Consider the following 13676-nt stretch of genomic DNA (forward strand, 5'->3'; position numbering starts at 1 on the left):
GGCACGGTGGGTCTCGGAGACCGGAGGAGGCTCGGTCAGGAAAAGGCCAGCTGGACAGCAGGGGTTTCGGACTCCGGGAGCGGCTTCGGGCTGCCTCCCGGGGGTTCCCTGCCCGGCTTTCTGGGGGCGGGGGTCCCCTACGGAATATGCTAGTGTGGTCCCCGTTGATCGTGGGAGACAGGAATCATCCTGTACCTCGACACGGATCTCGGCGGCGAAGGGCCCCAAGGTGCCAGGGCAGGACCCAGAGCTCGGGAAGGGGGTGACGGGGTAGGAAGGTGGGGGGACTTGATCCCGCTCTAGCCGCCTGGCTCTCCCTGAGGAGCACCCTGGCGAGGAAATTACGGTTCCGACCACCCAGCGACTCCCTTCCCCACTCCAAAGACCAGAGCAATTCTCAGAATCATCGCATTGGGGAAAAGCAGCCCCCGTGGAAAATAATAAAAATTATAACAACAGTTCACAGGGACTGAGTGCTTATATTGGGCCAGACACACAACGAACCTCTTTACATATATTATCTCCTTTAATATTGTTAATAGGTAGCTTCTTTTATTAGCCGTGTTATACAATGTAAGAAACTGAGGGCCCGGCTCCCTAGAAGTTAACCCTGATCACTCAGCTAGAAAGTGGTGTAACCAGCGTTTGTTTGAGCTCTGTGTTAAGGTCCTGCCGCCAGTCACTTGGAGATTCATCAGTACCTTTCATGTTCAAAAATCCCCAGTGTTTCATAAAAGTGGGGGTCACCCCTCCCCTAATAATCAAGCTGCAGTCAGGTGATTGCAGGCTGACCAAAGCCCAGGAAGCCTGCCTGGGAGCTGCAGTATCTGTGACAAAGGGCGAAGTCGGGCTGCACCTGGATCTCAGTGCTGGGAGCATCTGCTGACGGGGGTGTCCCCTCCTCCAGTCCTCCTCGCAGGTAGGGGAGTGTTGAAACATCCTGGGGCTCTCCTTAGCCAAGGAGCAGAGGTGATGGCACCTGAGCTCCGGCCCAATTAAAGTGCTGCTGGAGAGCTTTCCTGCCTCAGACAAGGTTCAGATTTTGGGCTCAACAGGGGCCCTGGAAACTGCCTCAACCTCACATCCACCTGAGTTCAGGCCCCTAGCACAGGTGTTCCAGCGCTGTGATGTGCCTCAGACAGGACTCATGCTTGCTTTGGAGACTGGGCCAGAGCTACTAGACTACCGACTATGAGGGAACTAGGGTCTGTGTTACACTAGTTTAAGCTTCACAAGGACTACTTTCCTCCACCCTAGACTTCTCCTATGCCATCATACTTCTGCCGAAAAGGGCTCATGGTTTTTCTTCTCCAAAGGGCAAAAGTCCTTAATGGGCTTGAAGAGGCAGGCCTACCCTGAGCTCTTACTGCCTTACCTCTGTAGTCTTCCTCTAGCCACTCCCCTTCATCTTTCATCCCGGTGAAACTCCATTAATTCCTCCAGATTCCTACTCAGGGCCTTCACATATTGGCCTCTCAGCCTACGATGCTCTTTCCTCTACTCTTTCTGGCTGTCTGAATACCCTTTCTCTCAGCTTTCAAGTTGACATGCCCATCTCCACTCCAGTCTAGGAGAAGCCCCTCCTCTGTGCTCCCATAGCTCCCTGAACTTCTGTATCCTAGTACTTATCACCGTATTGTAGTTGCCTGGTTACTTGTCTCTATTCCTCACTAGACCGCAAGCACTGTGGGAAGGGACTGTGCTTTATTCACTGATGTTTCCCCAGGGGTTAGGGCAGTGCCAGGCAAGTAAAAGCTCTCAGTAAATATTTGCTGTATCAATGAATGCATGATGACCAGCGGGCCCCACCTTGGGCCCTGTGCTCTTAAGATCCTTAGCTATCTTGGTGCTGGCCTAAAGGGCAAATGAAGCTTTTGCTCAAACTGGGTCTGGGGGAGGAGAGTGGGTCCTCAGACTGTTCTGGAAACCTCTGACTTCAGTTGTCTGTCCCCAGCTCTTCTGACTTGATAGGATTTTGGTGTATTAGACTGAGCATTTCTCTAACCCCCCTTGGGCCCTGTGCTCTTAAGATCCTTAGCTATCTTGGTGCTGGCCTAAAGGGCAAATGAAGCTTTTGCTCAAACTGGGTCTGGGGGAGGAGAGTGGGTCCTCAGACTGTTCTGGAAACCTCTGACTTCAGTTGTCTGTCCCCAGCTCTTCTGACTTGATAGGATTTTGGTGTATTAGACTGAGCATTTCTCTACCCAGCCCACCCTCCTAGAGTCCCCCACAAATGGACCTCACTGGGCCTGCTTTTATGAAAGGTTTATTCCTAGTGCTAGGTCCCAATCTTCCAGGGCTCTAAGCACAATTAAACTGGGTGGATAGGTGAGGGGATGCCCATTCTGATGCAGGGCCAGAAATGGGGCTCCCCATTATTCCCACCCCTTTGGTCCCAGTCCCTTTCTCTGCAATGGGCACGCATAGAGGAGGGACAAAGGGTACTGGAGGCAACATCATTGGCCCAGGGGAGCCCAAGAAGAGCTGCCTTTGGCTGACAGGGCCTTTTGAGGCTCTGCCATTGGTCGGGGGCACACCCCAGGAGCTGGGGATAGGCCTGAGCAATACCATTGGCCAGGGAGTGGTTTTGTCATAGCCTTTGGCTGTGGAGTGGAAGGAAAAGATCTGGGAACAAAGCCCAGTGGCCAGGAAGATAAGGGACAGGGCAGCAACTGCTAGGCCTGCAGGCCCCATCCCTACCCACAGCAATGTGGGCAAAACTGGTGTCAGGCCCCAGCAAGGGGAAAGAAGCCCACGCCTGAGGGCAGGTGGCAAGGGATGTCCCATGTCCGATCTCCCCCACCCTGGGACTGCCCCTCCCAGTGTCTTTATGACAGCCAGGTTGGTCTGGGAGCGGCTCACTGCTCCTCTAGCCAGGAGGGCTTCTCAGCTCCTGGAGGCCTCAGCTTGATGTTGAACTGCTGCAGGGTCTGCTCCAGTTGTTTCTGGTTCCCAGCAAAGTAGGCGGACACAGCATTGTGGAAGAGCAGCAGCTGCTTGTGCATCACCTTGATCTGGGGGTCCAGAGGGTCAGCTGAGGCTGGACTCAGATGCCCTTCTTGAGGGGCTGAGCCTGAGACCAGACCAGGGGTGCATGCATTCTGCTCTGATGGTGCTTTGGGGGTGGGGTTTGAACTCCACCAAGGGAATCAAAGGAGAAAGGTTAAGCTAATGGGAGAAACCTGACTTGATTTGCTGGGGCTGGGGTTCTGGTACCACAACTCAGGGTATGATTTTTCTGTCATGATCCTGGGACCAGCAGTCAACTCTTCAACAGAAAAGGGCCAGATATTGGAAGGAGGGAGACCCGGAAAGGTCCAGGGGATGAGGGGGCTAAGAAAAGATCCCACTCCTTAGTCAGACTGCATTACTCCATCCAACGATGGGCAGGGTCTGGGGGGAGGGTCAGTGTTACAGATGGGAAGATGGGCTGGGGTCAACGGGGTGGGGTTGGCACCTTGTTTTCTTCCAGGAACTTGAGCTTGATGGCCACATCTCCCCGCAGCTTCTCATATTTGTCCCGATGGGCCTGGAAAGTGGCCTGGGCACTCTCAAGTCGACCACGCGTCCCTGCATCCCGAGGGCCTAGGCTCAGCTCCTCTAAGTCTGTACGGTAGGCATCATATTCCAGCCTGGGGAGGGGGTGATATAGGCTCATCTCCACCCCTTTGTCCTCCACACTCTCCTTTCCTTCCTGAATTCTTATGACCCTAACCTCAAATTTCCACCCAAGCCAGCCAACTCCCAAAGCCCTAGGCCCTGCCAGTGCCCACACCTGGCAGCCTCATACTGTTTGACAGTCATGAGCGTGTCTTCCATGGTCTTGGTGACCAATGTGTTGATGCTAGAGACAAAGAAGTTCACAGCCCCTAGCAGTGTCTCTCCATTCTTGCACAGCAGCTTCTGTGTCTCTGCATTGTAGCCAAATTCCTCCTGAGGGCAGAAGGGAGGGACAGGCCTTGAGAAAGAGTCCTTACCTGACTGGAGCTGTAGGGCCCTTCATTCCCCTCTTCCCCAGGGAGGAAGCAGCCATCAAAACTGGAACGACCAAGGACTGCCTCCAGCAAGGCTCTCTTAGCCAGAAAGTTAGTGGGGCCACCCTGGGGATGCCTGGGGTGGGAATGTGGGAGTGGGGTTCTCAGATAAGTTCACAGGACTAGAACAGAGAAAGCTAGTGCAGCAGGCAAGGGAGGGGCTCGGATTAGGCTGAGCATCAAAGGCATTCTCACAAATGCAGAGAAGGGTTACTTGTGAGGCACCCAGTGTGCCGCCTCCCACAGCCCCTCCAACTTCTGGACCTCTGTACAAACCCTTAAGCTGCCTCCACAGGTGAGTGCTGCTGGGGGCAGGGCTGGGCCCACCCTGTAGGGGTTCTCCCTCTGGGCTGCAGGAGGGAGGGAGGGAGGCTGAGGGGTGACTGCCTGGGAGGGCCTGGGCCCAGTCCCCCCACCCTCGTTGGCCTGGCCGAGGCACCTGAAGCTCTGGGGACTTCTGGCTGAGGTCAGCAAAGGCGTCACCTAGTGCATGCTGGGTCTGCAGCAGGCTGTAGAGGTGGGCTGTCAGTGCCCGGCCCAGCTGCAGGACACTCTCATACTTGCGCTTCGTCTCACGCAGCAACTCAATCTGCAGCTCTAGCTCCAGGTCCACAGTCCGAGAGCCTCGGCCAAATCGCTCTGATATCAGCTGCTTTGTGCACTGATGGGGAAGTGGGGGAAGCAGTCAGAGACCCTAGCACCCTGCCCCCACAACAAGTATGTACCACAGTATACCCAGACTCCTAGTCTCAGCCATAGATGGAATATTAGGATCTGGGAGAAGGGGAAAGGTACCCATGGGAGTTTGCGGGGAAGGGAGAGGTGCTTGAATCCCACCTTATATGTGTTGATGCCCCATTTCTTGACGATGTCAAACTTCTCTCCAGCGATGCCCCGAGCCACCTCATCTCCAGGGCTAGCAGGAGTGGCACTGTGAGATGGATGGCGGCCAGACCCTAAAGGACCAAGTTCTCTGACACCAGCCTCTCTCAGATACAACCAGACACCTCTGTGGCTCCACCCATTCTTCCCTCCCAGCACCTGAAAAGGACTTTCCTGAAGGAGCAGAAGCTAGAGACAATTAGATTCTCCTACTCACTAGGAGGAACTCATATCTTGTGCCCTGAAACCCAAATCCCAATATACATCTGGCCTCCTCTGAGGTGGTGGTGGGGATTAGAGGGGGAGGGAGGTGGATACGGGCAGAGGAAACAGAAGGAAATACACAGAAGGTGGGCTAGGAGGTCAAGGATGGTGGGTCCTGATAACAGGAAGCCTGGTTGACATTCCCATGTGGTATCACAGTCTGTGAGGTTCAGGGCTGTTTATTCTTCTAAATTTTAGAGTCTAAAGTACCAACTCTGAGAAGCCTCATAAAGATCCAAATCAGCCATAGCCGGTTTGGCTCAGTGGATAGAGCGTCGGTCTGCGGACTGAAAGGTCCCAGGTTCGATTCCGGTCAAGGGCATGTACCTTGGTTGCGGGCACATACCCAGTAGGGGGTGTGCAGGAGACAGCTGATCGATGTTTCTCTCTCATCGATGTTTCTAACTCTCTATCCCTCTCCCTTCCTCTCTGTAAAAAATCAATAAAATATATTTTTTTTAAAAAAGATCCAAATCAGCATCAAGCTCTAGAGCAGGGGAAACTTCTGTGGAAGTGTCCCTAACGTGACTCAGGTGGTGGCAGCAGAGAAAAAGGCTGCACCTCAGGGGAAATGGCAAATGGGAGCAGTTGGACAACCCTGGGAACTGGCCTTGGGGTGAGGACTCCATAGGGTTCACACTAGCAGGAGTTTCCAAGATCTCCCAAGATAATTCAAGCTTTCTCAGACATAGCCTATGCTCCCCAGAACCATTCCTCTCCCCATTCTCATCCAAGCTCCCCGTCCTGGTCTGATCATTCATACCTGTGGGGATGAGTCCATCACCAGAGCCCCCATAGCCACCAGACACAACGCTGGTTTCATTGAGGTTGGGTCCTGACACCATCACCTGCTGGAGGTCCTATAGGCCAGAGAAGAGGGGGGCTTCAGGAACATAGGGGCAGCTGAAGCATTTTGGGGGTGAGAACAAGCTTGGATTGAAGCATCATAGAGAGAGCACACAAGGGAAGTCTGCACAGAATCAAAACGAAAATTTGTAAAGAGATTGAAGGGAGTTAGATAAATTAGGGAAGGCGACTAAAATAGAGAGCCCAGGGTTTATGAGTTGGGATTCCTAAAATGAGACAATAAGGAGAAAAATCAAACAGAAGCACCTGCTCCAGACCATCATCTTCGGGAAGCTGCCCAGCTTCGCCATTCCCATGGATGGGGATCTCCATTGTGGCTGCCTTCCCTAGGATCCCGTCCGTCATGGCTAGGGAAGGGACCGGAGTCAATGTCTCCACCCCAGCGCCCTGCAAAGCCCAACACAGACAGTTCTGGAAACTGGCCAGGTCTCCAGAAGAGAAAGGTCCCCCCAACCATTTCTGAGGTTTTAAAGGTTTTCCCAGGGCTTGAGTGATTTGGCTGCCACTCCTTTTGTCAGGTAGCATATGTATCTCTCCCCTCCAAGGTGCATAGTTTTACACATGCACACCCAGGCCTCAGGTGTCTTCTCCTGACTCTCCAACCCCACCAGAACTCCGTGATCATTCATGCATTCAATCATTCAACAGACACTGAGTACCTACTATGTGCCATGCACTATCTGAGGCCCTGGAAATACAGCAGTGAACAAAATGGATACAGTCTGTATTCTCTTGGAGCTTATCCCCATGCAGGTGTTTCTTCCCATCAGGAGATGAACCCCTTTCCAGGGCTCAGGTATGTCACCCAGGGCTTGACCTTGCACACTCCTTTGGTGTGTCTCCCCCTTTCCTTCAAGTGATCTCCCCCTCCTCCACCCCATGCACCTTCTCTTCCTCGCCCTCTCCACCAGGCCTTAGTTGAATCAGTTGGTATATGTTCTCGGCCTCTGGGAAAAGCCTCTTTTTCCCAGGATAGAGTTGAACCCTTCCAAAGTCAGTTATGTCTCCCCAGGTGTGTTTCCCTATCCCCCCACCCCCACCCCATACACCTGGGCATCAGGTGTGTCCTCATCCTTCCCTGAGCTCAGAGGTATCTTGCCCTCAGGACAGGTTCATGCGTTCAACTTCCACTGGACTAAGTACGCCCCTCTCACCTCGGGCTGGGCTGCTCTTCCCCTCGGGGCGCCAGGCCCGGTCCGCGCGGGGACCTCGGGCTCCCGTTCCCGTCGCGATCCTAGCAGCAGGTCAGGGATTCGGCGGAAGTGACGTCCCCGCCCGGGCAGAAGAAGCCGGCCACGTCGCAGTTTGTAAGGGCGGAAGTGACGTTAAGCTGGGGGCAGGGCGATCCTTGAACCAACCCTTCAGTTCTCGAGAAAAGCTACCGAAGATTACTTCCGGGGCGTGACCGAGACGCTGAAACGGAAGTAAGGGCGGGCGTGCTCCTGGGGCGGGATGGAGCAGCAGCATCAGCAGCAGCTGAGAAACGTGAGTAGCAGCTAGAAGTGGCTTCGGGACCTTACATTCAGCTCGCATCCCCGTCCGCAGGGCGGGACCCCGGAGAGCCAGGGGGCCAAGGTCTGGGGACATGGGCCGTGGTGCGCGGTCCTGGGAAACGCCGAGGCGGCGCGGCCCAGAATTGAGGTGTGGGCCCCCTTGTCGCTGAGTCCTTGGTCCCCTTCTCTTCCAGTTGCGGGACTTCCTATTGGTCTACAATCGGATGACGGAACTCTGCTTCCAGCGCTGCGTGCCCAGCCTGCACCACCGGGCCCTGGATGCTGAGGAGGTGGGGAACCGAGTAGGGATCCACTCTTCTTCCTCCGAGTTAACCGCGACTGCCTTCCTCCTCCCCCCACTTCCCTTCAGCCTTTGGCCGAGTCTTTCCTTTACCCTCGCCCCTAGGCTGGGAAGGGGAAGACAGGAGACGCACCTGACAGGCCACCTTTGGCCTCTGCCTCCACCCTGTCTTCCCTCCAGGAGGCCTGCCTGCACAGCTGTGCTGGGAAGCTGATCCATTCCAACCACCGCCTCATGGCCGCCTATGTGCAGCTCATGCCTGCCCTGGTGCAGCGCCGCATCGCAGACTACGAGGCTGCCTCCGCTGGGCCAGGGGCTGCTGCTGAACAGCCGGGAAGCTCGCCCACAGGCAGCTAGCCATCCCCAACCCAGGAAGGGAGGCACTGGATGGACCCTCACATTGAAGGAGCCAGTGGACCTTAGGCTGGGTGCAGCCCGTATAGAGAGTGAGGAGTTGCCTGGAGCTGGGTACTGTTGCTCCTTTTTCTGGAGCTAATAAACCCGCTTTCATTCTGTTTGGTTTGTGTTCTGGGCGGAGAAGCTCTGCCCACTTGACTAGCACCATCCTTTATTTGTCAGTGCGTATCTGCTGGCTTCAACCCTGGCAGCAGGGAAATTGCCTTCTATGTGTAGAAGGAAAACCTCAGCATTCATTCCCCAGGTACCTGGTTAAACCGAGGTGTGTGGATGCAATTTTTTAAGGTTGGTAATAGCAACAGGAAGGCGAGTCCTGGCCAGATGACAGAGAAAATAGGAGCTCCGTTTAGCTGTCATTAATAAAATCTGTCTTGACTTTAATGGCTCACTTGTGAGCTGGGTATGCATTCATTCATAACTTTTTGTGTGTGGATTGTGTCTTGCAAGAGGGAATTCTGCTAGATTTAGAGAAAAGAGGAGACATCTAAGGACAACAGGGTTTTGGGGACTACCTCCTTATAAATCAGTAACTCCAGAACAGATGAAACCTATAAGAATTCTGAATGTTCTGAAACTTTAACCATATCCCCAAGTTGTCAGAGAAAATAGGAGCTCCGTTTAGCTGTCATTAAATAAAATCTGTCTTGACTTTAATGGCTCACTTGTGAGCTGGGTATGCATTCATTCATAACTTTTTGTGTGTGGATTGTGTCTTGCAAGAGGGAATTCTGCTAGATTTAGAGAAAAGAGGAGACATCTAAGGACAACAGGGTTTTGGGGACTACCTCCTTATAAATCAGTAACTCCAGAACAGATGAAACCTATAAGAATTCTGAATGTTCTGAAACTTTAACCATATCCCCAAGTTGTTACTTCTTTACTATTTTCTAAGAAGACTTTTTTTTTTTTTTTTTTGCTTCAGGGGTGATCAGAAAGGGGGAAACTTGAGAGCCCATATTCTGCAATATGGTCAGGCTTGAGATAAAGAAATCCAAGAGAGAAGTGATGGTGATGGTTGTGGAAAGGAAGGGATAAGCAAAATCTATGGGACTTCTTTAATGTTACTTCTGTCTCACTGCTTATTTATAATCTAATTCCAGCTCTTCCACCTTTACCCCACGTTCCCACTCTGCCTGTTCTGTGATTTCTAGTCCCCACCTATCCATTCTTTTTATTTCCTCCCCTTTGTGGAATTTACTTCTGCTTTCAACAGTGTGAATGACCTATCACTCCATCACCACATTTTCTTGCTGCTCTTGTGTCCTTTTGTATCATTCCAGCTCTTTAATCTTTTCTGTTCCTCCATTCAAACTGCTAGAGAAAAACACAGCTGTGTAATGAATGTCACTAAGTCTTTAAGGTTCCAACCTCAACCAAGCCATCATTACCAACAAGCAACCCTTTGTGGGTTCCTGGTCTATTCACTGTCCTTAACATGGCAGTTATTACACCTTACTGCTCTCCTTAATCCTTCACCTCACCCTCAACTATTCCCCATCAACTGACCATGTTTCATTTTTTTACAGTGGAAATGGAAGCTCTTAGACATTGGTTCCCACAATAATAAAAATAACTTCCTACAACCACCCACAAAGCACACAGTTTTCTCCCTCGTGTAGCTCAGGAGTTTGAAATTCTCTAATAGTAGACCCTGTATTAAAATACAGATCTGACTTGCCCTGGCCAAGTAGCTCGGTTGGTTAGAGCATTGTGCTTGAAACATCACATGTGCTCATTACGCCAATGGCAAGGCCTGAGGGAGACTCCAGCAATGATGGGCCAAGGTGGAGATTCAATCCTGAGACAGGGCACATACAAGAATTAACCAATGAGTGCATAAATATGTGGAACAAGAAATCAATGTTTCTCCTTTCCTCTCTAAAAAAAACCACAAACAGATCTGACTGTAAAATCCATGTTTTTGTTTTTATACTAGAACAGGCTACCTCTCAAAATTATATCTATTGAGCCCCTACTTTGTATAGGTTCTGATGTTGGTATATGTCATGGTTTACCTTAGTTAATCTTTATGACAAAGTACAAGTAAGAGGTATTATCCCCCCTCTTAACAGATGAGGAAGCAAGAATCCAGAATGTACTAGAAGCACATCTTATATACATAGTCACCTGTTGAGAAAAGTGGCTCCTATTACTTTTTGCCTTTTAGCTAGCTGCTGTCCCATGAACAAATCTTAAATAGAAAGGTTTATTAGAAAGTAAAAGTTGCTGGCCAGGAACTTCCTTACCAAGTGGCTTCATATCTACCCAATAAAATTCTTTCCTTGGAAAGTATAAATGCAGGAAATCAGCTTGTGAACTTCCCAATTTCCAGACACAAGGAAATGGGGATCCAGGATATTGTACTGCTGGTGGAAGGATTCTTCCACATCAACATTTGTGGGTGTCTTTGCAACAGACTTCCTTGTAATTAAACTGCCATATGATTATGAATGATCTGTGTTTCCAAGTCATGTAATTAATAATTACTGGAGAAGGGCTAGGAACATAGAAGGCCTTTGAACTTCCAGAGCTATTTGCTTATTTATCTGTACCAAACCTCTCCCCAGGCATGGAGAAACAAATGTCCCTCAGTCTACTCCATCAATTAGTCCCTTTCTTAAATTTCCAATCTCTTCTGTCCTGTTTCTTTTCTCTTAATATTTATAAGAACCTTATTCCTACCATCCATCTTCCATTATTGCTGGAGTCTCCCTCAGGTCTTGCCATTGGCATAATGAGCACATGTGATGTTTCAAGCACAATGAGAATAAATGTTGACAAAACTTTATCTGATTACCACAGACATTGGAGAGGGGGTTAGTCTTCCTGTCCATTCTGGCTTCAGAGCATAACTGCCCATTCCTTTGCAAAGTCTGATTCCTTTTGTGAATGTTCCCCCACATCCCGCCTGGTTCAGGGTTCAGGATCTGGAGGAGGGGCCACATGCAAATGAAAGAGACGAAACAAGAAATAATTTGGAAATATTGGGGGCCAGGCGGGCAAGCCCAACTCAAGGGGAAGGACTTCTACTGGTGCCCAGGCTTCGCCAACATTTTATTCAACTTTGGATACACATAAAGCCCTTAGGCAGGCAGGCAATTTTGGTAGCAGACAGACTATCTTAAAGGTCAGTAAATACTAGAGGATTTACTCTGAGACTATTTGATCAGGAAATAACTTGAGCCCCCATTGTCTGGACTACCTGTCGGTGCATAACTCTGGCCCTTGCCATGGGTTCAAAGTTCACCAGCGTTCGGGATCCTTGTTTGCACTTCTCTGCTAGTGAAGACAATGGGTGGCTTCCTGCACCTTTGAGGCTATCCAAGTATACCACCCTCTCGTTATTTGTCCTTAGTAACTACCACTCTCCTACATTCCTCTAAGGAGCTACCCCTTAGTCTTCCTGTCCACTCATTGATACTTTTATGTTTATGTGGACACTCCAGTATTTTGGTCTCTTAGTTCTCTGACACAATCTAGCGATTTCCACATTCTTGGGCATCCACTCCCATAGTTATGTCCTGGCCATTGTCTTCACCCCCAACTGCTCTTATCTTCAAAACACTATTACTTGCATCTTATTCACTGACCATATTCCTTTCACTTGATTGAACTATTCCTTATCATTTTTTGAGTCACTGGGGCAGTCAGGCCATTGCTTCTACCTTCTCTGGATTCCTATCGAACTTAAATTCTAGTGATTCTCTTGGAATAGACTGTGTTTCCTTACCTTTCATCTCTTTTGGATGCATAGATAAAATGAAACATTTGTCTGTCTGCATTTGGTCACCCAATGAAATCACTATAAAGCAGATTTATATTACTATAGGTCCATGGTTACCAACTTCAAATGGAGTCTGAGTCCCTATAATCCCACTGGATTTTTCCAGTCATCTCTCCTGCGTAAAGCTGTCAGCTGAGAACTCTCACATCTGGTCACCCACCTACATCTGCATCTTTCTCCTCTGAACTGTCTAAACAGGCCCAGCATTCTTCTTAAGGCCAGTGCCTATTCCTGTGCCCTGGAACCTTGTCCTTCCTTCTTTGGGAATGGCTGACTTTCCCCCACTTTACTAAATTCTCATCAGTGTTTAAACATGCTAAACACTCCCTTGATAGAAAAACAAACCACTCTGTACCTCATTTCCTCTCCAGCTACCAACCTGTTTTTCCACTTTATACTGAAAGCAGTTGAATACTTTGGCTCTCTCCATCCCATTCCTCCACCCAGTCTGGTGTCTGTTTTTTGTTAATCCTCATCTGAAGATATTTTTTCCATTGATTTTTTAAAGTGTATATATATAAGAGGGAAACATCGATCAGCTGCCTCCTGCACACTCCCCACTGGGAATGTGCCCGCAACCAAGGTACATGCCCTTGACCGGAATCGAACCTGGGACCCTTCAGTCCCCAGGCCGACGCTCTTTCCACTGAGCCAAACCGATTAGGGGTCCATTGATTTTTAGAGAGAGTGGAAGGAAGGGAGGCAAAGAGAGAGAGAAAGAAACATAGATTGGTTGCCTCCTGCACATGCCCCATCTGGGGCTCAGGATCAAACCTGCAACCCAGGTATGTGCCCTTGTCTGGGAATTGAACCCATGACCCTTCAGTGCTCTATCAACTGAGTCATATTGGCCAGGGCCACCCAGTCTGTTTTGACTTCTACAACCTTTATTCTATTGAAATAGTTCATACTGAGGTCACACTGGCTCACCAGGTGACCTCCACATTCCTAAACTCTGGCTATTTCGCAGTCCTCAGCTTACTTTTCCTTCTCAGTAGCATCTGGTAGTATTGACTAGTTTCTCATCAACAGTCTTCCCCTAGCATCTGCGATTCCACTCACATACTTTAACTACTACCTCTTTGGCCAAAGCTTCTTAGCCTCCTTTGCAGGCTCACTCCCACACCCCTCCTCCCCCCTCCCACCTTCAGCCTTTAAATCTAAAAGTTTCTCTGGGTCCTGTTCTTTCTCAGCCTATTTTTTCTAGGATTGTTTCATCCCCACTCTGAGCTTTGGTTACTGATGACTCCCATACCCTCCTCTGAGCCACTTGATTGACCTCTCCACTTAGGTATCTCAAAAACATCCTGCCCTAGCCAGTTTTGCTCAGTGGATAGAGTGTCGGCCTGCAGACTGAAAGGTCACAGGTTCGATTCCAGTCAAGGGCACATGCCCAGTTTTCAGGCTCAATCCCCAATAGGGGGCGTGCGGGAGGCAGCCGATCAATGATTCTCTCTCATCATTGATGTTTCTATATCTCTCTCCCTCTCCCTTCCTCTCTGAAATCAATAAAAATATATATTTTTTAAAAATCCTCAGCTAGCCAAAACCGGTTTGGCTCAGTGGATAGAGCGTCGGCCTGCGGACTGAAGGGTCCCAGGTTCGATTCCGGTCAAGGGCATGTACCTTGGTTG

At 50.1% G+C, this 13676-nt stretch overlaps 3 protein-coding genes across 4 annotated transcripts in view; 2 read left to right on the plus strand and 1 right to left on the minus strand.

Annotated features, from left to right (window-relative positions):
• Positions 1-459: 459 nt before the first annotated feature.
• On the minus strand, positions 460-7332 carry ARFIP2 (ADP-ribosylation factor interacting protein 2). Of its 2 annotated transcripts, none has more exons than XM_005886244.2 (9): positions 7202-7332; positions 6294-6394; positions 5944-6040; positions 4872-4990; positions 4474-4695; positions 3776-3933; positions 3458-3632; positions 2006-3014; positions 460-1809 (listed from the first exon to the last, which is right to left on the minus strand). In XM_005886244.2, the coding sequence occupies exons 2-8, from the start codon at positions 6390-6392 to the stop codon at positions 2859-2861; spliced, it is 1026 nt and encodes a 341-aa protein (XP_005886306.1). In that variant the 5' UTR covers positions 6393-6394; positions 7202-7332; the 3' UTR covers positions 460-1809; positions 2006-2858. The 2 variants fall into 2 exon arrangements, with proteins under 2 accessions (XP_005886306.1, XP_014388822.1); XM_014533336.1 differs by having other exon boundaries at positions 6294-6434.
• Positions 7333-7427: 95 nt separating this feature from the next.
• TIMM10B (translocase of inner mitochondrial membrane 10 homolog B (yeast)) lies at positions 7428-8646 on the plus strand. Its single transcript, XM_005886245.2, has 3 exons — positions 7428-7532; positions 7735-7830; positions 8022-8646. The coding sequence occupies exons 1-3, from the start codon at positions 7500-7502 to the stop codon at positions 8196-8198; spliced, it is 306 nt and encodes a 101-aa protein (XP_005886307.1). The 5' UTR covers positions 7428-7499; the 3' UTR covers positions 8199-8646.
• A 1954-nt stretch (positions 8647-10600) lies between these two features.
• The window catches only part of DNHD1 (dynein heavy chain domain 1), a 67312-nt gene continuing 64236 nt past the window's right edge, over positions 10601-13676 (plus strand). The window contains 1 exon segment of the mRNA XM_014533319.1: positions 10601-10655. Coding sequence (XP_014388805.1) covers positions 10601-10655 — 55 coding nt within the window.

The sequence above is a fragment of the Myotis brandtii genome, unplaced genomic scaffold, assembly GCF_000412655.1.
Source record: "Myotis brandtii unplaced genomic scaffold, ASM41265v1 scaffold966, whole genome shotgun sequence".
NCBI classification, from domain to species: Eukaryota; Metazoa; Chordata; class Mammalia; order Chiroptera; family Vespertilionidae; genus Myotis; species Myotis brandtii.